The sequence below is a fragment of the Eurytemora carolleeae genome, unplaced genomic scaffold (genome assembly GCF_000591075.1).
Source record: "Eurytemora carolleeae unplaced genomic scaffold, Eaff_2.0 scaffold172, whole genome shotgun sequence".
NCBI lineage: Eukaryota > Metazoa > Arthropoda > Copepoda > Calanoida > Temoridae > Eurytemora > Eurytemora carolleeae.
This window is the reverse complement of record NW_019396204.1, coordinates 339,779-361,814: the sequence shown is the minus strand read 5'-3', so window position 1 is coordinate 361,814 and position 22,036 is coordinate 339,779. Positions and strand designations below refer to the sequence as shown.

Sequence of the window (22,036 nt, the reverse complement as noted above, 5' to 3'; positions counted from 1 at the left end):
TAATCAAAGCATTGACTCCATTGACAGAATTGCTAAGAAACTAGAAAACCAAATATGGGAAAGGATCAAATGTATAATGGGAGAGTTAGCTACGAAAGAAATGGAAAGTATCATTCAAGATAATTGTTCTTAATCGGTAGTTTTTGGACAGAAAAATATTCAAGGGGCAAAGAAACTTTACATTTTTCATATTGAAGTACTTAAAATTGAAAAACTAAATTTTGCATTTAAAATGGGTGTCAAATTTTGATCATTGATAAACCTTCTATGGGGTCATGTGAGGACCCACACAAAATTTAAGTGCCCGATTGGTTTAGTCGTTTTGACGTTTATTGGATACACAAACACAGACATGCAAAGTATATAAAGATACATAGAAATAAGTAATTCAAACCCTTTTTTTTCAGGTTCCACAGTTATTCAGGATCAGAATACAACAATCAGGAAATCCAACAAAAATATACTAATGTTGTTTGGTCTTTGTGAAAATTTTAGTCTTTCAAGGGGCTTTTACAGGGTTAGGGTCTGTATAGATCCTAATAGTAGCTTCAGCGACTATTGAAATTTTTAAGATTTGTACTAAGTTGTAGGTTCTCTTGGCGGCTTGCCCAATTTTTATCTTCTTGAAATTTTTAAAGCGGAAAAAGTTATGGTTGGATTTATTTGAAGAAAGCTAGAACTGGACAGTATTCGGTTACAAGAGAGACTTGAGCTTGCACGGAACACAACAAGGTTATTAAGTTAGAGCTAAGATATGTTGTCACAGTCATTTGGTTATTCTTGATATATTTTTAATAGTCATTTTTTCATGCTTATTTCTTCTTTTTTATGCTAGTTGTCTTAAATTCATTTTCAACGTTTGTCTTTGTAAAGAGAAGACTCGGATGAGTTTCTTGGGTTCATTGTTCTCCTAATAAATCAGAAAAGGTATATCTGAGCTTGAGATATCTGATTAATTAATTCTGAGTGTTTCTTACAAGTATTAACCCTATTCCCGCTGGGGGGGGGGGGGTCAATTTGACCCCCCCCTGTAGTTTTTTTTTACATAACTCAAAACGTATTAGTCTGAGGCTGTTGAAATTTTCTGACTTTTCTTACATACCCAAAGCCCTCCCTTTAGGCCTAAAACCGGGCTTTAATACTAACTGCCTGAGTCCTCAGGCACACTGCCTGAATGACTGCTTTTGCCTGTAGCAAACTAAATCTTTGTTTTGACCCACTTTCACATGTCAGATTTTGATAAAATTTAGCTTTTTGGAAAGCCTATGACATAAGGAAACGAATTGCACAAGTTTTGCGAAAAAAAAATTGCAAATTTTTTGCAAAAATTCTGTCAAAGGAAATTGGCACATTTTTAGTTTTTCTTGATTAAAAATCAGGTTATTTAAAATTTTGCAAAAATTTTTGCATATTTGAAATGGCATGGTCAAGGGCTTTTCAAAAAATGTATAATTTGTCATTTTTTGGACAAATTTTTTTTGCAAACATTTTTACTATAAAACTGGATTTTGCGATAAAAAATTCAATTTTCGCAAATTTGCAAATTTTTTTACAGATTCTAAAAGTAGAGCACAAGAGCTTTCTAATGATGTATCATTTGTCATATTTGGACATAAAACATGGGATTTAGAGGGGGGGGGTCAAATTGACCCCCCCCCCCAGCGTATCCTGGTTTTTAAGTACCCCAGCGGAGATAGGGTTAATCAATCTGTCTTGGATTTCCTTAATCTCTTTCATTGAAACCTCAACCTTTTTTACATCATCATTAAAAGATTGAATAAAGAGTTCCATTTCAGAGAAGGCACACTCAATCTTATCATTAAACTCATCTCTTTCAGAGTGATTTTCATCTAAAGAAGACCGAATTTCAGTCAAATCAGTTTTTAATTTCTTCATTTCAGAAATTACAAGACTTCTGTTTTGAATACAACGAGCTCCAATACTACTGTATTCACGAGCAATTGCAGCACGCACGTCGCACATGCTCTGTGATACGTATCTCAGCAGCAGAAATATACTTAGCTAGATCTTTCTGTAGCTCCTGTCTTGCACATGACATTTGCTGGTCTGTATGCACATAAATCTCAGAAATTTTAGCAGCCAAGTAATCCATTGAAGAGCTACTTTCAAGATTTACACTTTCCACATCAGTACCCAATGAAACAGGGGTTTGGTTTCTTGTGGCCTTGGTGGGTGGTTGTGACACAACTTTCATATTATCTACAACAATGGTTGCATAATCTAAAATGTTAGTGAGAGGAAGCTCATAACAACCATCATCTTGATTTATCAATGATCGACAAGTACTCCGCACCTTGTTAAGAATTAACAAATATTGGTCGAAAGATTCTTGTGACAAAGGCTCCTGAGAATAGGCAGCAATTTTCTCAACCTGAGAGTTCATTGACTTGATTTGATCCCGTAAATCCTCCAGGTTTCTATCAGAACTAGCTGTAGATAAACCTTGTGATCGAGTTCTCATATTAGACATGGTCACATATGGTTAAGAGTACATAGATAACAAGTTTCCAAGTAGTTGGAAAACATAAACGGTGCTCAAATGATGCATTTATATTTACAATGTAACCTTGCAATAGTGAGCTTGGATGTACATTGTACAAAACTAGATTGAATAATTTCCATACAACTGGACAATTAACAATGTTTATAGCACAAAAATCTATTCCTGCAATGTATCCCTGCAATAAAGAGCTAGAAATTACATTGCAGAATAAACAGGCATTTAAAAAAATTAAAGGAAGTTGTGAACAATCCCTATAATGTTGAATCCCTTCAATGTACAGCTGGAAGGTTATAAAGCACAGTCCCTTTAGTTTATTGCTATCTAGGGTTGATGAGTCCCTTTAGTTTATAGCTACCTAGGGTTGACGATTCCCTTTAGTTTATAGCTACCTAGGGTTGACGATCCCCTTTAGTTTATAGCTATCTAGGGTTGACGAGTCCCTTTAGTTTATAGCTACACAGGGTTGACGAGTCCCTTTGGTTATAGCTATCTAGGGTGTTTCTTGAGCAATCCCTTTAAATGCTAGTGTAAATAGGCACTTAATATCATCATATGGGATTAAATTGATCAGAATTGAAAACGCCTCAACACGGAAATGTCTCAAAAAAACGGACTCATAAAACTAATTTAATGTCGTCTTCTCTCATTAAAAAAAAATTTTACAATTATTTTACCATTAATTTAGGGTAAGTTAGGTTGCGCCGCAGGCTACGAAGGGGGCCGAGCGCTGCGGCTAGGATGGCTATAAGGGGCCGAGCGCTGAGACTAGGACAGGCTAGGGGGCCGTGCGCTACGGCTAGAACAGGCTAGGAGGCCGAGCGCTGCGGCCATGGCTGTGAAAATCAGTAGAATATAGTCTTTTAATTTTAAGTTGAGAGAAGACGACATTGAATTAGTTTTATGATTCTGTTTTTTTGAGGCATTTCCGTGTTGAGTCGTTAATACATTATACTGAACATAAAAAAGTTAAAATTTAATAGACTAAACAAATTCTTTCAAGGAAAAGAAATAAACATTGAGGTCAAGTCACTGAACCTCTTACTAAGAGAAGAAAAGTATCCGGTGTGTCTTAGTTCCGAATTATATTTATAGGTTTACTTTGCTAAATTAAACTTGAAATATTCAGGTAATCTTGAGAACAATGCTGAACTTGAGGACGAAGTCTCTGAGGATGAACAAGCGTATTCTGATGGAACAGAGAACGAACTGAATATGTTAACCGAGTCAGAGGACAGTGGATTTATATCTGAAAAAGTAAATGTTGCAAAAGAAGACCCAACGAATTATAGGTAATGATGAGCATTTTTTTGGTTCGTTTTACGGTTCGTTTTTGCCTTCATTTTCCTTCATGGTTAATAAAGATGGCAGTGAAAGGAAAATAAAAATATTGCAAAGTTATCAAAAAGGTAGTTTTAACCATACAGTTTTGAAATCTTGCTAAGTTTTATTTGAAGCTTTTTAAAACCTAACCTAAACGATATACAATTCACATATTTCAGGTTGGTAAAGCTCTGACTACAAATGCAGATCCAGATCATGCAATTATTGGCAAATCAAAAGACAGAGACAATATTTCTCATGATATCGAGCCTGAAGATAGCACTGCATTTCATTAAGAACCTGAGGACGATACATTTCCTGATGAACCAGATAACACTATTGGATTTTCTGATGAACCAGATAACACTATTGGATTTTCTGATGAAGCTGATAACACTATTGGATTTTCTGATGAAGCTGAAAACAATGCACAGTTTTCTGATGATCCAGAGGACAGCTCACAATACATTAATGCTCATGAGCGATATGAAGATGAGCATTCATCAGGTTAATAAACTTTACAATTCTTAAACAAACTACTGGGTTTCCCCACAGTCTTTTATTCCAAATCACTTTCTACAACAACTAAAGACTATTATGGAAGTCGCACATTGGGAATGAAAATCTGAATTTAACTAAGCTGAAATAAATTAACTTAAAATTCTATCTAAAGAACCGGATTATTTTTAGCTGAGAGTGGTCTGATGATTGATGGTGAAGGTGAAGAAAGTAAGAAAATAAGAAGCTTTGCTGGAAGATCATGAATCTTGAGTCTAATGAGGAAATGCTCCTCAAGAAGCAAAAAGATCTTGAAGTGAATTTTTATAAACCAAGGAAACAGTGAAAGTTGCAGACGATAAGCTAATCCGTTATCAATGGCAAATAAAAGCTCTCAAGGCCATTGGAAGAGGATTCAGGGACAAGTATCAGAAGGCTGAGACTCAAGTTTCACCCCTCAACGAGAAGAATGCAGATTTGGAGTTGGCTAATCAAAATAATTTGGAGGTTTTGGAATCCGCAAAGAATAACGAAGAACGAAAGATGGAATCAAAGGATGAAGAAATTGGCCATCTTCAATCAATTGGTTTTAAGATGAGAATGACCGGATTAAAGACGAAAATAAGGGGCTTTTGGAGAAGCAAAAAGATCTGGAAGTGAATGTTCGTAAACTAGAAGAGCAGTGTAAAGTTGCAGTTGATAAACATAAAACGCAAACATGTAGTCTCAAGACCATTGGAAGACAATTTAGGGACAGGTTCGAGATTGCTCAGACTAAAGTTTCTTCTCTCTAAGCTGAAACTGAGAGACTAAGCGAAAAGAATGCAGATTTGGAGTTGACTAATCTAAAAAGTTTAGAAGCTTTAGAATCCTCAAAGAATAAAGAAGAAAGAAAGATGAAAGCAAAGAATGAATCAATTGGACAACTTCAATCCGAGAGTCTCTTTACATTTTACTTACGGGATGGTAAACGTAATTTTAAGTGACCCTTTATGACCACTGACCAAGTCCGATTCGCGACCGTATCTTCAAATTTGCATATTTGCCTTTAGATAGAAATGGTTGTCAGAATTAGCAACATTAAACAGGGAGTTTTTTTTTTGATTTTTGTGATTTTTGAAAATCTTATGTCTCAGCCATTTAAAGAAAATCTTTTTAATTTAAAAAAAGTTCCGAATAGCATTTTAATGGACGTAGATCAGGTTATAATTGAGTACTGTTGTGAATCTGTCACGTCTCTCTTTTACATGGCGGGTCATTTGAAATTACAATGTAAGTCCAGTACCAAGATTAGTAGTTTTTAGGGTTTCCAACACAAGTGGGTTTTTGTTTGCAAGACTTGTAATTCCGTGGAATTCCGCGCAACAGAATTCCGAGTGCAAACCCGGTAGAATTCCTATATTTTGTAGAGTGTGACTAAAAAGTTAATCCAAGCAATTTTTAAAAACAAATTCTGGTTTTTCTCCGCAATGCGTACAGAGCGTACATCTTTCATTACAAAACAACAAATGAAAAAAATCTTTTCATTGTGTGAATTCGAGGGGAAAGAGTTTTAAAAATACATTAAAAAGCCAGTTTTTTGTATATTTACTATCCCAATAGTTTATGCAGCTAAGTAAAAAAAAAGTGGACTAAAGCATTTTAGACAAATCAGAATTAAAAGAGATTAGTTTTTCTTTAGAACAAGGGGAGGGATGATTTTTTAAATCTTAGAAATTTCATAATACCATTTCAATAAATGGGAGTTTATTTAAAACGGTTCTTTAAGACAACTTTTGACCCTTTTCAATTGATTAGAAACTGTTTGGCTAGCTTAAGAATTGTCTGAAGATGAAGTTAAAAAGGTTAGGAGTTCCTATCACTGATAACTATGGAGGGGCTATTTTTAGTTTTTGAATTTTTATCTTGTTGTTCAAAATCAAACCAAAGATTGAAATAAGCCCCATTGAGACCTGATCAATGATCATACAGGGTGTCCCAAAAAAAATGGGAATTCAGTAACGAATTCGATATCGTCTTTGTTATGAATTAGCATTGTAATACCTAATTTCAAAAGCCATAATATTATTATGTCTGCTAGGGGTAAAAGACTGTAAAGATGTGCCTATAATGTCTCCGCAAGATGAACAGTGAAGACGGACAAGTTACTCTGTTTGTATACTGCAATTTTCTTGGTTTACTGAAGACAATCGTATGCAGTCAAAATATAAACAAACAAATTTTGTGACCATAGCAGACGAAACTCTTACAGATTACAGCTTTCTCAGTAGGTATCACTATACTAAATCAAAGAATTATTTGAAAAGACACTATCGAATTCGTCACTGAATTCCCATGTTTATTGGAACACCCTGTATGATCATTGACCAGGTCTCAATTATTTTCGAATCATTTGGTCTTCTGAAATACCTAACTAAAGTTAACTTCATTTTTTTGGCTTATGTCAAAACACAATCATCCCTTAGAAATCAATTTTATCTCCTGGTTTGATTCTGAAGAAATGATAAAAGATAAAATAAAAATCTAATCGCCCATTTAGAAAAACATGGGGTTTGCTGGGCATTGAAATCTTTATAAAATTCAACTTCATACTGAATATGAAATATTTATGTGATTGTGTATAAGCTCCCACGATACTTTTTGCCAACTGACAAGAGGTGGAAAGGGCCTCAAAAGAGCCTTAGCAAAGTAACAGCCAATTTATTGTAATACTATTTTAGTCTGGTCTAGCTATTATTTGCTAATAAAGCGATCTAAATAAAACTGAAATTTACGAATGTGAGTCTGCTGACTCGATTTTTTATTTTATTAATTATTTTGAATCATTGCATTTGGGCAGCTTCACAAATGATTTTCTTTCTCTAAAATACACATTTGTTTACAAATCCGGGAAAAAAATATTCTTTTAAATTTTCAAATGTTTTTTATATCATCTCTTCCATTGTTCCAAAGAATACTTTTCTATTCTAATCTTTTTAGTATAAAACGATTTTTTGTCTCATTTTTATTTATTTTAACCTTTGTTGCATAAACTTCTAGGTCGGTAAATACTAAAAAAATGGCTTCCTTTTCTTTGATGGGTTTCTATGCAATTGTTGAAGACTTTTATAATTTTCTTTTTGATAACGAAAAATATACGTATCTCCGAGAAATATATACGTATCTCCGAGAAAAATATACGTATCTCCGAGAAAAATATACGTATCTCCGAGAAAAATATACGTATCTCCGAGAAAAACCAGAGTTAGTAAAAAATATGTTGCCTAAAGCTTCCCCAACATTCATGATTTGATTTGATTTGGGTCGCATTCTACTTGTCAAAACTACTAAGTTAACTATTTGATTAAATATGATGCATCTAATTTTAATACTAGCATGAGAACTATGTACCTTATCTCATCAACTTCATACACCACTTGCACCACTCTTCTTTTCATGCATCTTAAATCGTTAATGTATGCTAGTCTTTTCCAACTCTATAATATCCATTTTATTTTATCATTTAGAACATGTAATTTTTTCATAGTGTAATGATCCATTATATTGTTAGTTATTTATCTTAAAGGGAGTGTTCGAGAAAAATGAAAGGGGTATAGGCTTAATGCGATAAAAAAGCGCTTTTGATCGCTACTAATCTTACTTCTATCTGTTGCGTCTGTAAGGAGGAAATTGTTAAAGATGTCTCATACCGAATAACTTAGCGGCCATACAAATTCAGAAAATTGCAACATACAACTTAGACCGTAAAAAAATCAATTTAATTTCAAACAAACCATTTAGATATTACAACCTATAGACATCGATTATCTTTCGCGGCATTTGTATTTAGTTTATATTTTATAATATTTTTAAAATTAATTTGTTTATTTCTCTTGTCGCTTGCGCAACTATCTAAGAATGCCGCACACCACTCACAATTTTCGAAATCTGTTGAAAACGTTTTCTAAAAAAAATAAAATATTATAAAATATAAACTATATATAAATGGGCGAAAGATAATTGATTTGTTTGAAATTAAATTGATTTTTTACGGTCTAAGTTGTATGTTGCAATTTTCTCAATTTGTATGGGCGCTAAGTTATTCGGTATGAGACGTCTTTATCAATTTTGTCCTCATAGACGCAACAGATAGAAGTAAGATTAGTAGCGATCAAAAGCGCTTTTTTATCGCATTAAGCCTATACCCCCTTTCATTTTTCGCGAACACTCCCTTTAATGTTTGGTTTCGGGATTTACTGCTAAAGCATTATTTGATAATTTTATTTTTAATGTTATATTTCAGATTGTGTACTCTGAGTGAAAGCCCCACTTAGATTAATCGGACTTCTGGAAAGTTACGAGATTTTTAAATTATTGAGAAAATCTTTAAGGTAGGAGAGAAAGCCACATTTGCAATTTTATCTTTTGAAGAGATTGTAAGCGTAAATTTAAATGACCCTCCATGCAAAGATAGCAATGTCCGATTTACAACGGTACCCTTGAGACCTTGATTTGATCAAAAATGTGGAATAAAACGACGTTTTTCTGACTTGTGCATTTCTTCATTGTTTCTTACAATTTAGAAATGCGCAAAAAAACACAAATGAAAGTAAACAATATACATATCTAATTAATACTTGACCAGGCAAAGCTTTTAAGGTTACCGTTGTAAATCATGCATTGCCCTCTGTGCTTGAAGAGTCCCTTGAATTGACGCTTCTGTCCAGTTAAAATAATTTTTTAGACAACAGTTTGTCAAGATGGCTCCTAGGAAATCCGTAGTCGATCCAGCAGCTGTTCAGGATCAGAATGCAACAATTAGGAAATCCAACAGAAACAGTTCTTTGTATGCATATTTACAGGAGAATTATAAGCTTAACCAAAAAGAATTTTATCACAAGTTGCGGAAGATATCGTTGTTTCTAGCTTAAAGATCTCACAATTTCCTCCAATGTTTCTGCAGCTGCATAAAGTTGCACATTAAGAAACAAAAAAATACGCGTTGCATATCTTATTCATTCTTGATGAAACGAAGCTTTAATGATGATGATGTAAATCGGACATGCCTCTATAGTTACTAAAGGTTTCTTGCAATGATATGTATTGTATAAATACGACTTTTCCACGATTTATAGAAATTTTCCTAAAAGTTTGGTGATAGTTATTACCACTGATTTTGACATGCATTTTTAAATTGTTAGATTTTTTTTTTGAAGAAAGCTTGAACGCGCCAATATCCGGTCGCAAGAGAGACTTGAGTTGGCACTCAGCACAACAAGGTAATTAAGTTAGAGCTTAGATGTGTTGTCACAATCATTAGTTGAATGTTGATCTATTTCCTAAAACTTTATTCTGAATTTATCTTATTATGCCAGTTGTCTTAAATTCATTTTAGACGTTTGTTTTTGTTGTAAATGTTTCATATTTTGTCTAGAGAAGATTTGAGTTCTTGAGTTCATTGTCCTCCTGATAAGTCAGATAAAAAAGTTAAACATTTAATAATTTGTAAAATGTTGTTTAAGGAAAAGAAATAGACTTGGAGGTCAAGTCACTGAACCTCTTTCTAAGAGAAGAAATGTAATATCAGGTCTGTGAAGTCCCGAATAATTTTTTTAATGTTTACTTTGTTGAAATTAACTTGAAATATTCAGGTAATCTTGAGAACAATGCTGAACTTCAGGACGAAGACTCTGCGGGTGGACAAACTGATATTGCTGGAATAGATGATGAACTGATAACTAGAGAACCTGCGGACAAAACTACATGTCCTGGTGATTATGAGGACACTATTGAATTCTCTAATAAAACTGAAGAAGACACTGCTCAGATTTCTGATGATTCAGAGGACAGCTCACACTATTTTGATGCTCCTGAGACACCTGAAGATGAGAATTTACCAGGTTAATAAGCTCTCAAACTCATTAACTAACTTACTGTTAAAAATGTATGTATTTATTACAGGGGATATTCAGTTAAACTGAATTACTTGAATCAAATGCTTTTACCTTTTTTGTTTGATAAGTAGTAATTTGTAAATTTAATTAAATTTAATAGTTAAAAAAAAAACTAATTCTAAAAACGTATCCACCCCCAAAGTAGGAGTTTTGAACGTCGAATTTGCGCTCAAACTCAGGATTTACAGATCTTAAAAAAGTTTAATATGTCTCAAATGAATCCGATAGAAGTTTTCCACAACACTGCATACTCAGTTCCACTACCTCACATAGCCGGTCACTCTCTTTAAACATTTTTTTTCTTCAAAAAAAAACCAGCCCAGTGGGTTTTAATGGGTTTTATTGTGTTTTTTGGGTTTTTCAATTTGAAAGTAGTTAAAACCTACTAAAATTATAGTTGATAATAATAAGTGTGCACTTTTCAGCCCTTTGCGTCTCTCAATTTATTTTTATGATATTATTGTAACTTGAAGGTTGCAGGAGTAAAGGGAATTGTTTTCGATTATTTAATCATCCTGCATAGATAGTTCTTGAGCGGATCACACTGGTTCAGCCTTTTTCTTTCAGGCTGTAGTTTGTTCAACAATAATAGTTCAGATTTTACAATAAGACTATTTAAGCAATAGGCGAATCTTATAGTTAAAAAAAAATTAAAATGTTGTGATAATAGGCTGTAATCCTATATAAATACTCTTCATATACAATAATACAGAGGAAATTAGTTCCAAAACTAACACTTGCAAATTTATCTTTTTCAAGCGTATATATCTTTAAATCCAAGCCGAGTTGAACAAAACTATTCCATATATTTATCAAAAATGGCTAAAACTAATTATCGAAACAAGAATTTTCAACTTTAAACTAATAATTAAGGTGTGAGAATTAGTTCTTGGTGAAATTGGTTTCCAGTCCAGAGTGACGAGTCTGACTTCTTTGATTGATTCAATATTTTCTTCTAAATAAATCAATATTCTAACAATGTTCACTTTGTTAAGATCATTGGTCTAAGTCTTTGGAAATGAATAAATTAGTCAGTTTTAGTGCTGTGAACTCCTAAAAATCAATACAGTTGATAATAGACGTTATTTCTTAAAAACTTTATCATTATAAGAGTAAAGAACAGACAATAATTAAAAAAAACATGAAAATCAATAAAATCAAAAAAGCCCACTTACAGGTGTTTTTTTTAACTTGGGTTTATTGGGGCTGGTTTTTTTTATGCCAACCTTGGCTTAACTGAGTGTTTAAATGCGTTGTATTGCTTATCGACTGTAAAGTAAGATCAAGAGAATTCCAACAAACAGGAAAAGAGTAAAAAGCCAGAAATTTGTTATACACGAGAAGTAAAAAAAAATCATTGAAGTTTCTTATTGGATCGGGATGTATTTGATCAGAAAAAGCTTTCTCTGGTTCCTTTGTAAATTAGGCATTGACATCTGCAAGGAGGGTCAATTAATTACGCTTTCTGTCACTTTAATAAATAAAGGAATTGAGTCTTTGCCACAAATTTTGCTTTTCTAAACCGTATACTTTTGGATTTCAATGTCGTAGACCTTAGATATTTCAAACTATGAATTCTGTTAGATCAAATGATATAAGTTTGAAATATCAAAGATGTAAGACATTGGGTTCCAAAGATATAGGGATTATAAATTCAGAGTTGGTAGCAAAGACTCCATTCCTTTATTTAAATTGAGAATATGATTAAAGAATCTTAATTATATAGCTGAGAGTAATCTGATGACCGATGAAAAATCACAACTGAAGATCGTGGAACTCACTGAGGAAATAGAGAAGGTTTCGGTGGAAAATAAGGAACTTTACTCGCAGTTTACTTTACAAGCCATGGATGCCGTAGAATCTGCAAATAATGTGGCTCAGAAGATGAAATTGAAGAATATTGTGGTTCAAGATGAGAATACTCGGCTCCAATATGAGAATACTCGGCTCCAAGATGAGAATACTCGGCACCAAGATGAGAATACTAGGCTACAAGCTGAGAATATTGAGATTCGGAATGAAAGTGCTGAACTTAAGCAGGAGAATGCTCAACTACGCGTTGAGAAAGCTCAGTATCAAGTAAAGATTGTTCATTATAAAAATAAGAATGCTCAGTACAAAGAGAAGAAGGCTTGGTACAAAGAGGAGAATGCTCATTACCAAGAGGAGAATGCTCAGTATCAAGAGGAGAATGCTCAGTACCAAGAGGAGAATGCTCAGTACCAAGAGGAGAACGCTCAGATCAAAGAGGAGAATGCTGAGTATCAAGAAGAGAACGCTGAGTATGAAGATGAAAATGCTCAGATCAAAGAAGAGAATTATAATCTTCATACTGAGAATAACTGGCTTCAAGCTGAGAATAACTGGCTTCATCAACAACTTCAGAGGAAAACCTACCAGTGTTCTCAATCAGGGGTAAATATTCTTATTAAGTTCAGGAACAGAATTTAATGAATTTGAGCCAGGTTACTGAACTTTTCAAATCTGAATCACAGAAACATTTAACTCGCGAAACATCTTGACAAAAATAAATAATTAATGAATTTTAAAGCTTAGAATTCTCCCATAGCAACTTAAAATATCTGTAATAGAATATGAAATGGGGAAAGAGGAATCATCAGTGGTATTAACCATGTGTATATAACCGTATCAATGGTACATTAGCAGTCTAATCCTCCAGGTAACAGTTATCATCTTAAAACTTTGCAGTTCCTGTTCTTCGGATGATAAGAAACTTTTCTCATTTTTTCAATCAATTAGTTTTAACTTACATTTATAAAGCTCAAGCTATAGATATGAACATTTAGATACTAAGAGTATAAAGATACAAGTAAAACAAGTAGAAACAGATTTTCTTAGTACTTGTTACATTTTTACTTTCATTAGACTTACTTTTTAAAAGTGCTCCAAAAACTACCTTTAAACAAGGATATATATTTTGTAGTATCCCTTCAGACCCCTGGGGAATGTATTTAACAGATTTAGGGGGAAATTCCCTTGCATTCAAACCCGGGGGTTTTCCACCCCTGAAAAAAAAAACTAATATATTTAACTTATTATTATTTATATAAAATTGCTTACTTGTTTAATTTATATAGATTCTAGAATCTTGGGGAAGCAGCTCTCTCAATACACAACATTACAGTGCGAAATTCAGTTGAAATAAACCCAGTAATAAATGATTATCTGAATATGTACTGGTCTCTTGTTCATGTATCTTACTAAAACCACCATGTTATTGTTCAGCTGTGCTGAGGTCCCTGAAAAGCATATTAAAACTCCGATGTACTCTTGTCTCCTATTTTACTATCTTTTTATAAGACTGCATTATTTATTCCTAAATAAATGGTTTTGGATCGTTGGGAACTTGTTATTTTTACGTAAAATATTTGTATTTTTTCAGAGTTAATGCAATGAATTGTGTCTGATCATAAGATACAAAGTCTGATCATTCTGAACAGGGTAAGATTTTAAATACTTGTTTGAACATGTTAAACAGAATTGAGAGGCCTCGCCCTCTTGATTCTTAATAAAACGCTTAACAATTATTACTTCTGTTGGGACTACTTGTAGAACGCATTTGCGGCATCTTCTATCGTTCTTATTGGATATGTTTTACAAATAAAGGTTAATTTTACACCCTTTTTTCTGGTAAAATTATCGGGCAACTTGCATGTTAAAGGTTTCTCAATCATTATAATTTACGTAATTTTCAGTGACTCTTCGTTTATGGAGTGACATGTCCAATTTACTATGGTACCCTTTAAACCTTAATCTAAGCATCGATGAGGAAGATGTCGTCATTTTTCTTTCTCGTAAAGTGTTAATTTCTGGCAATAAACCGCAAGTCACACTTAAAAGTAACGTTGTGAACAGATCATATTCAATAAACGTGAAAACGGCTGAACCAATCGGGCCCAAATTTTGTGTGGGACCTCACATGACCCCAAGGGAAGGTTTATGGATGATCAAAATTTCTAAAAATAGACTTTTCGATTTTCATTTAATTTTGAAAATCCATAAAATTTTCATTTAAAATCCGCAAGCTTTTTTGTTTTACATTGTATACAAAGAGAAAATGTTCACAATTGAAATAAAAGATTGGCGCGAAGCGCCCTAAAAGCCTAGTTCTTTAAACGGAAGGTCACTTGAAATTACGCCTTACTACGTTCTTCTTAAAATTATAAATTTCCGAGGAGATGGATAATAGAGTAACCGATGGTGTCGAAAATCCTTCAAAAAGGATAATGATCGAACCTCCTCAGTGCAAGAATATTAGAGGTAAAATTTTGGATTGAATGTTGTTATAAAGGAATAAAATATATAATTTATAATTTATAAGTACTTTTCTATGATATGTTGATAAAATAAAATTTTAGAATACGTGGAAGATATAGAAGTTGAAGTTAAAACTGAAGATAAAGGAACAGTTGGTAAGTTTTGCAAACTCAAATGGTGGCACTGAATACTGAATAGTATACAGTGAGATCTAAAAATTTCATTTGTGAAAAATAATTTTTATTTATGTGTAAATGTTATCCATGTTTGAAGAAGTGCCAGACAATATTACCGGGATATTTCTGGTTCCTTAAAATAATTTAAAAATAATTAAGAGGATTTTAGTTGTTTTATTCCATAAACAAATCAAAAAGCTTAACATGTCATGAAATTATATAACTTTGTTTAATTTTATTTTGTTTTCTTAAACTTTTCAATCATCATACTGTGTTCCTCATAAAGTTGTGGATTTAGAAGACTACTTATAAACGCAAGTTATTATGTAAATAGTCCATTGATCTTTGTAAAGTAAATTTTCAAGCTAACTGAAATACCTCTTTGCTTTGTAACAAAATTAATAACACACACAATTTCAATTGTCGTCTTCCTATTCCACAGTTTTCGGTTTTCACTGTATCCTAACATGATTCCAATCTCAGTTGCAGACGATTTGGGAGAAAAGGTGGTAGAAAAGAATATCCTGCAAGCTAAATCCAATAAAAAAAATCCGAGCAAGTTAAAGCGGAACAAAAAGAAGAATAAGAAGCTTAAAGATAAACTGCAAATAGAAGTACAACTGAAAAATAATCTGGCAAAGCAGGAGAGAAAACGAATGTATAGGAAAAGGAAACGAGAAATCAAGAAACTAGAGTTGAAATGTCTAACTGATGATGTCACAAAGTTCAGAAATCAATGTGAAGAGGCTCTGAGGGAAAATAAACTCTTAGAGGAAAGAAATGAACAACTTTTACGCAACATTAATTGTTTGAAAACCTCTGCCGAAAATGTTTCTGGCGTCAGAGAAGAAATGCTTCACTCTGAGATAAGATGTCTAAAAGTCACAGCAAACCAATTGTGTGAGAAGTTGATGAAGTCGAAAAGTGAAGCAGCATATATTGAAACTCAGAATAAAGAACTTCAAAACAAAATTCACAATCTGAAGACAATTGGAAGACAATATAGAGAAAATTGGAGAGCAGCAGAGAGGGAAAACGCTTCCCTTTCAAATACAATTGGTCAACTTCAAATCAAAATTCGAAACCTGAAGTCGATTGGGAGACAATATAGGGATCATTTTAGAGCATCAGAGAGAGAAAACATTGCTCTCGTAGAGGCTAATAATCAACTTCATGAGACGACTCGAAATCTAAAGATGATTGGAAGATATTACAGAGAGAGATGTAGAACTTCTAACAAGAGAGATCCATCTATTCCAGACGAGACTGATGAGGATTGTTTAGGAATCGAATCTGCCTGTCAAGTGTCCCAGTAGGATGTACAATTCTATTATCAAACTCAACACCCCAGATAATGTATTCACATTTTCCAGGAATATAAGAGTTGCTACTACATTAGAAACTATATTATATCTTTAATGTTTGTTTATATCCAGAAATTGTGTATTTTTGATTAGATGGGTTCGGTTACCAGACATGAATGATGGTATTTCATTTATCTTTATATAATGTATATTGTCGAGTTTGTTGGAACAAAGCTGAAATAGCATTTTAAAGAAAATTTAAGCTCGTCTCAATACACTTTCTGGAATTTTAGAGAGAATAAAAACAATACTCATAACCAAGTGCCTCCAAATCTTGCTTCAAACTGTTGGCTGCAAAATCTGCTAAGATCTGTAGTGATTTCAATACTTCTCCATCTAGTAAATAGACAATTTACTTTTTATGCTGGTTAATAATTTGTATCGATATGTAGATTCTTTTATTTCTTTTTGATGCCTTGCTGCTAGCATACATGTTATAATGTATGCCTGATGTATTTTTTGAGTTTTGGTGCGAATTTTGGTCATGTAAGCATTTAATGCTCAGATGTCAACGTTTTCATCTTATTTCGTATATTTTTCAGATTTTTGTCTCATTTTTGTGAAAACTTTGCAGAGCGGGTCTTTATTTTACTTAACTGTTTTAAGGGACGTAAAGTAATTTAAAGCCCCTCTGTTGGGGGGAATCATTGGTTGGTAATGTTGGTCAAAAGTCAGTAAAGTTCTTCAGAAATGAGTACGTAAAATATTCACACTTGTGAGTTGGTTGATTGTCTGACCAAAACAAATAATAAGCTGGAGGAAGAGGAAAATGCTTTGCAATTAAGATATAACAAACAGCAGGATTATCTAGTAAACCTGGAACCTGATAATGACGACCTAAAAGATAATCTTGTAGATATTCAACTTGAGGTTATTGGTTAATGCTCTTAAGAAGGAGAGCTCAGATCTTTCTGATAAAGTTTCAGAGAGGAGCAAAATCAAAGAAGATTTAAAATCCATGACGAAATAAGATCAAAGATGATATAAATGAGTCAAGTCGGAGTAACATGATTGAAGAAATAACTTTAAACGGATCTTATAAATATCAATATCTGTGTTTATAGATAAACGGATCTTATAACTATCAATATATCTGTGTTTATATCCCATCCGAAAGGAACCATGGAAGGCTAAAGTGCATAAAAACCAGTACATTCTACAGTCGGGTGGGCACAAAACATCCCGGCTAATGGCGAGCTTCAGCAGCCTAAGGATGGTGGGTGTGATAGGCATCCTGACTGGTTTTGATTTAATCGAGACGGCATTGATGTGTTTGGCTCCAGTCAGAACTTGAGACACAATGTCAGACCTTAGATCTGGAGCTTCGAGGCCTGCAGTTAAGTGAATTAGACGTATACCAGAAAGATAGGAACTAATGGTGGTTGGGCTCAAGCCTCTGTTGTTCAACCATGATATGAAGATGAGTAGGTCACCCTGTGATAGGGGGTAAGAAACAATTGTGTTGCGACTGTCGAAGCACAGTTTTAGCATTCTGTTAGCTGTTTGGTAAGTTGGCCAGGTGTTCCTAGTAATTGAGTGGTTAGCCATGTGGCTGAGTGTAGAAGCAACAATAGAATCAGTGGTGAGATAAGCAAACGACTGTGATGTGAATAGGCCAGAGGGGCCATATTTCGACGCTCCTGGCACAGCTTCAGGACAGAAGGGAGTAACTAAATAATAAGGAATTAGAGCAGGAGTGTTTGAAGAGACAAGTCCTGGAAATGAAAATCCTCTTGGGACTATATTAAGTGTTGCTTTAGGATCAAAAAGAATGCCTCTAGGGACAAATAAAGGAAAAACAATGTGAAATATGCTAATGATATTAAGCTGTCCTCTCGGGACTATCAGGAATGTCCTCCTGGGATCAAGTAAATGCCTCTCGGGACATATAAAATCATTAAACTGTAGGTACACTAATAGTAAGTGTGTAGAACATTCTCTTGTGACAGTAATAGATATAATCTCTTGTGTGTATTTGTAGAAAACATCCTCTTGGGACATTAAGCTTTATATATATATTTATATATGCTAATGTTTAGTATGGAGAAAACTGTCCTATTTGGACATTAACAGATATATCCTATTGGACACAGTTGTAAAACATCCTCTTGGGACTGAGAGCCATATAAGGTCTTTTGGGTCAGGTTTGGGTCAGTTTAAGGACAATAGGAAAAAAGAGTTCTTTGCGTAAGAGCAAGAAAAGAGTAGCGTCAAACTGAAGACGACAATTAATATGTAAAGGAAACTTACATAGTTAAAGAAACCTAATAACAAGTAGAAGAAAAACTAATATAAGTTAAAGTAAAAAATATAAAACAAAAGATGGCGAAGAAATAAAATTAAATGTTATTGCAAACTAAATTTGTAAACGTTATGTCAACTATAAATACTGTTTGTGAACAAGCAGGCATAAGATTAGAGTAGCTTTGCTCAATAAAATTATGAGATTTAAAAAGAAAGAAGAAAAAAAAAAAAAAAAAAAAAAAAACCAACCTAGAGTAGGGCCTGCTGGCACTGGAGCAGTCACAGCTGGAGGCCAGAAAAGAGTCGGAGCCTTGGAAAGTAGAGAATCTTCATTTCCTGCAAGTTCAGCTAGCCTAGTGAGGTAGCTGTCATGGTTAGCCTTGGCATCTGGGAGGCTGGCAGAGCGAAGAAGCTCAGCTAGGGTAGAGCGCAGACTGTCACCAAGGGCGCAGCCAGGGGCGTCTTCCCAATCCGAACCAGGGAAAATGGCGCAGATGAGGGGAAATCCCCAGGTCTTCTCCACCGGTGAGAGTAAAGGAGGGGGAGCTAGAGGGATTTCGACTTCTTTGAGGCGAATTCCTGGAAACCTTGGGTCTAAGTAGAGAGGGTTGGTAGACAGCTCCGCTAAGTCGCACGGGAAGAGCAGTAGCACCACCTTTGCATAGGCATCAGAAGTTGGGTACACGTAGGCGCGGAGGCAAAAATCAGATACTCCGGCAAGAGAAAAATTCTCTTCTTCTAGAATTACTCCTGCTTGAGAGAAAAAGAACTGTAGGTCGATAGAGCTGACGTAATTGGAAACCATGGAATTATCTGGGAAAGTGAAGATAGATAGATCCTCGATTGTGAGGGATAACGTAGTAGCTGCCTGTGTAGGCCAGAGGCTAGTGACATTGATGTTTTTGTTGGTCCATAGCTTTCCTAGTAGGTGGAAAGTGGCGGCGTCCACTCTGCAGTTGTCGCCAGTAAGTGTGGCGGAGAGGCAGCCGAGAGCTCCTCCATTCCAGTTAGTCCTGGATAGTAGGTTTGTTACAAAATCGTCGGTAGTCTCGACCGAAAGGAGGCTAAGCTCGTCAGTAGATAGGTCACAAGGATCGGCAAAAGCTGCGCTTCTGATGAGCGTGCGTCGTGGCATCACTAAAAAAGGAAGGAATTAAACAGAGATAAAAAGGCGACAAAAAGAAGTTGAAGATGACTTGTTAAAGGTCTTATGGAAAAAACTAAATTAAATTTCATATCAAAGTGAGAGAATAAGAAACAAATGCTTAAGAAGCAATAGCGTGAATGCTGATAAAAATTATTTAAAGGAAAAGTTAATTGAAAATGAAACAATTAGGTCGTAAGTAACTAAGAATTTCGAGATAAAACTAAAACTAAAATCAAATCTACACAACAATTATTTAATTATTTAAAGGAAAAGTTAATTGATAAAGTAGGAAAATGAAACAATTAGGTCGTAAGTAACTAAGAATTTCGAGATAAAACTAAAACTAAAATCAAATCTACACAACAAGGAAAGAAAAATAAACGAATAATTAATAAGTAATAAAAAGAAACCTGATTAATTAAAAAGTTAATAAAACCTGAATAATTAAAAACAAAATTAATAAAACCAAAGAGAATATTAGTAATAAAATTATTAAAAACCTGATTAATTAAAAAAAAATTAATAAAACCAAAGAGAATATTAGTAATAAAATAAACGATTAATTAGGAGGTAATAAAAAGAAACTTGATTAATTAAGAAATTAATAAAAGCAAAAGAGAAAATTAGTCATAAGGTGAGATAAGGTAAGAAAATTAAATTAATTAAATAACAAGTTTTGTGATAGGAAATAAGGTGAGGACAAATAAAGATCAAGGTTTTCTAATAAACATAAGAGAATAATAATCAAGAGACACTCTTTGCAATAACTAATAGATTAAAAAATGATAAGATCATTGATCCATTAAAAAGTATGAAAGAAAAGAAAGATTAATTAAATAGTAATAGTGAAATTAAAGAAAAAGCAGGGAGGAACCCTTCTGGAGATAAATGAATAATTAAGCAATAAATAAAAAATTCCATAAAATATAGTGCAAAATAAATAGAATGATTAAGCAAAAAATAAAACTAAGAAAAGACCGTAACTGTCCTTATAGGGTGAAGCTAGTAGAGGGAGAAGGTGTGTTCACGCCAAGGTTAGAATAGAGACTGGTTCACTGACAGGTAGGGAGAGAGAGAGTGATAGAACCGGGCACGAGTAGAACATGTGGGTGGGCGAGGGCCGCGTACAGTAGAGCAGGGTACAAAGGAGGGAAAGCTGCAGGGGCGCTCCCGAATGTCGTCTTCCTCACTCAGTTTAACCAACTGCCATTCTGTCTAGTTGCCTAAACAATTAACGGATCTTATAACTATCAATATATCTGTGTTTATATATAAACGTATCTTATAACTATCAATATATCTGTGTTTATATATAAACGTATCTTATAACTATCAATATATCTGCGTATAAAGATAAACGGATCTTATAACTATCAATATATCTGCGTATAAAGATAAACGGATCTTAAAACTATCAATATATGTCTTTATAGATAAACGGATCATATAACTATCAATATGTCTGTGTTTATAGATAAACGGATCATATAACTATCAATATATCTGTGTTATAGATAAACAGATCTTATAACTATCAATATATCTGTGTTTATTAGATACTTTTTCAGAAAACGTTCATTAGCAAAATACAACAATTAAAAGATATAAGAAGCTACGAGATAATTCCACTGTGTCTTGTATAAACTTGTATAAACAGCTGTCTGTAGCGCATGGAGAGGATATTCAAAGTGTCCAGAGGATGGGTTCAGAAGAGAGAAATCAGTTATTAAAAGGTAAGATTTTAATCAGAATGCATAGTTTATCTTAATTTTACATTGTTTATTTTGCTCAATTTTAGCGTAATAAGGAACTTGGTTTATGCCATAACTCTGATTTTTAGTCCCTACATATTGTAATCTAATGCAGGGGCGGGGGATCATTCGCCCCCCCCTGAATTTGAAATTTTTTGTTCCTATTTTCAGAATAGCTTCTCAATAGCATGAGTAAAAGAGAGGGTAAGGTATTTGAGGTAAGTTCAGGTGAGTAGAATAAAGATAAGTAGTTCTAAACCGCAAACAGCAAGGCTGAGTCCAATCGCGAAGCAACCTTAAGACTCCTAGCGGAATATACCTGGTTAGCAATTAATGCCAAGTACTAGAGTGCGTTTAGATAGATCATGAAGGATCTTATCTCCAAGATGGTCATCTGGAATCGGTTTGTTTATCCAAGAGAGTAGAGCCGGAGGGGTCCAGGATTGGTTGATAGGAAGGGGTACTTCCTCTTGATTAGCAAGTTCCCAAAATTTGTCGAAACTGCACTTTGAAAGAGCGTCCGCCATAGAAGCTAATGGGGTTGAGCAGCGTGTTATCTTTGTGAGGTGCACTTCACAGCCTATGCCGGCTGCTACTGTGGCTATGGCTGAAACCAAAGTGGTGGACAGGGGGCAGGAGCGACTGTAGCCCTTTTTCCAGATGAGGACTGAGGCAGCATTGTCAACCCAAATGTTTATTGGACGGTTTTTTGTCCAATTATAGCCGCCAGAGACTACAAGCAAAGGGCCTACTAGTTCCAGAGCTGACATGGCCCTTCCGACTGCCTTCCCATCTGTTGAG

At 34.1% G+C, this 22,036-nt stretch overlaps 2 protein-coding genes and 1 long non-coding RNA gene across 9 annotated transcripts; 2 read left to right on the top strand and 1 right to left on the bottom strand.

Moving 5' to 3' along the window:
- The first annotated feature begins 667 nt into the window (after nucleotides 1–667).
- LOC111698044 (uncharacterized) lies at nucleotides 668–7,943 on the top strand. 4 transcript variants are annotated; one of them, XR_002764457.1, is made up of 6 exons: nucleotides 668–732; nucleotides 3,525–3,586; nucleotides 3,651–3,813; nucleotides 4,024–4,351; nucleotides 4,535–5,798; nucleotides 7,576–7,943. It is a non-coding gene; the product is annotated as an uncharacterized LOC111698044 (long non-coding RNA). The 4 variants fall into 4 exon arrangements; XR_002764458.1 differs by lacking the exon at nucleotides 3,525–3,586 and having other exon boundaries at nucleotides 4,535–5,747; nucleotides 7,674–7,943; XR_002764456.1 differs by lacking the exon at nucleotides 3,525–3,586 and having other exon boundaries at nucleotides 7,585–7,943.
- A 660-nt stretch (nucleotides 7,944–8,603) lies between these two features.
- On the top strand, nucleotides 8,604–21,211 carry LOC111698043 (aspartic and glutamic acid-rich protein). Of its 4 annotated transcripts, none has more exons than XM_023468263.1 (11): nucleotides 8,604–8,712; nucleotides 9,066–9,143; nucleotides 9,538–9,600; nucleotides 9,844–9,908; nucleotides 9,973–10,221; nucleotides 12,002–12,690; nucleotides 12,867–12,955; nucleotides 13,374–13,737; nucleotides 14,475–14,556; nucleotides 14,655–14,708; nucleotides 15,213–16,124. In XM_023468263.1, exons 2-7 carry the CDS (start codon nucleotides 9,082–9,084, stop codon nucleotides 12,903–12,905), a joined length of 1,167 nt encoding a protein of 388 aa, XP_023324031.1. In that variant the 5' UTR covers nucleotides 8,604–8,712; nucleotides 9,066–9,081; the 3' UTR covers nucleotides 12,906–12,955; nucleotides 13,374–13,737; nucleotides 14,475–14,556; nucleotides 14,655–14,708; nucleotides 15,213–16,124. The 4 variants fall into 4 exon arrangements, with proteins under 4 accessions (XP_023324031.1, XP_023324032.1, XP_023324030.1 ...); XM_023468264.1 differs by having other exon boundaries at nucleotides 14,472–14,556; nucleotides 16,014–16,124; XM_023468262.1 differs by having other exon boundaries at nucleotides 14,472–14,556.
- On the bottom strand, nucleotides 16,345–19,885 carry LOC111698057 (uncharacterized). The gene is made up of 3 exons (XM_023468288.1): nucleotides 18,587–19,885; nucleotides 17,118–17,763; nucleotides 16,345–16,429 (listed from the first exon to the last, which is right to left on the bottom strand). Exons 1-3 carry the CDS (start codon nucleotides 19,470–19,472, stop codon nucleotides 16,345–16,347), a joined length of 1,617 nt encoding a protein of 538 aa, XP_023324056.1. The 5' UTR covers nucleotides 19,473–19,885.
- Nucleotides 21,212–22,036: the final 825 nt, after the last annotated feature.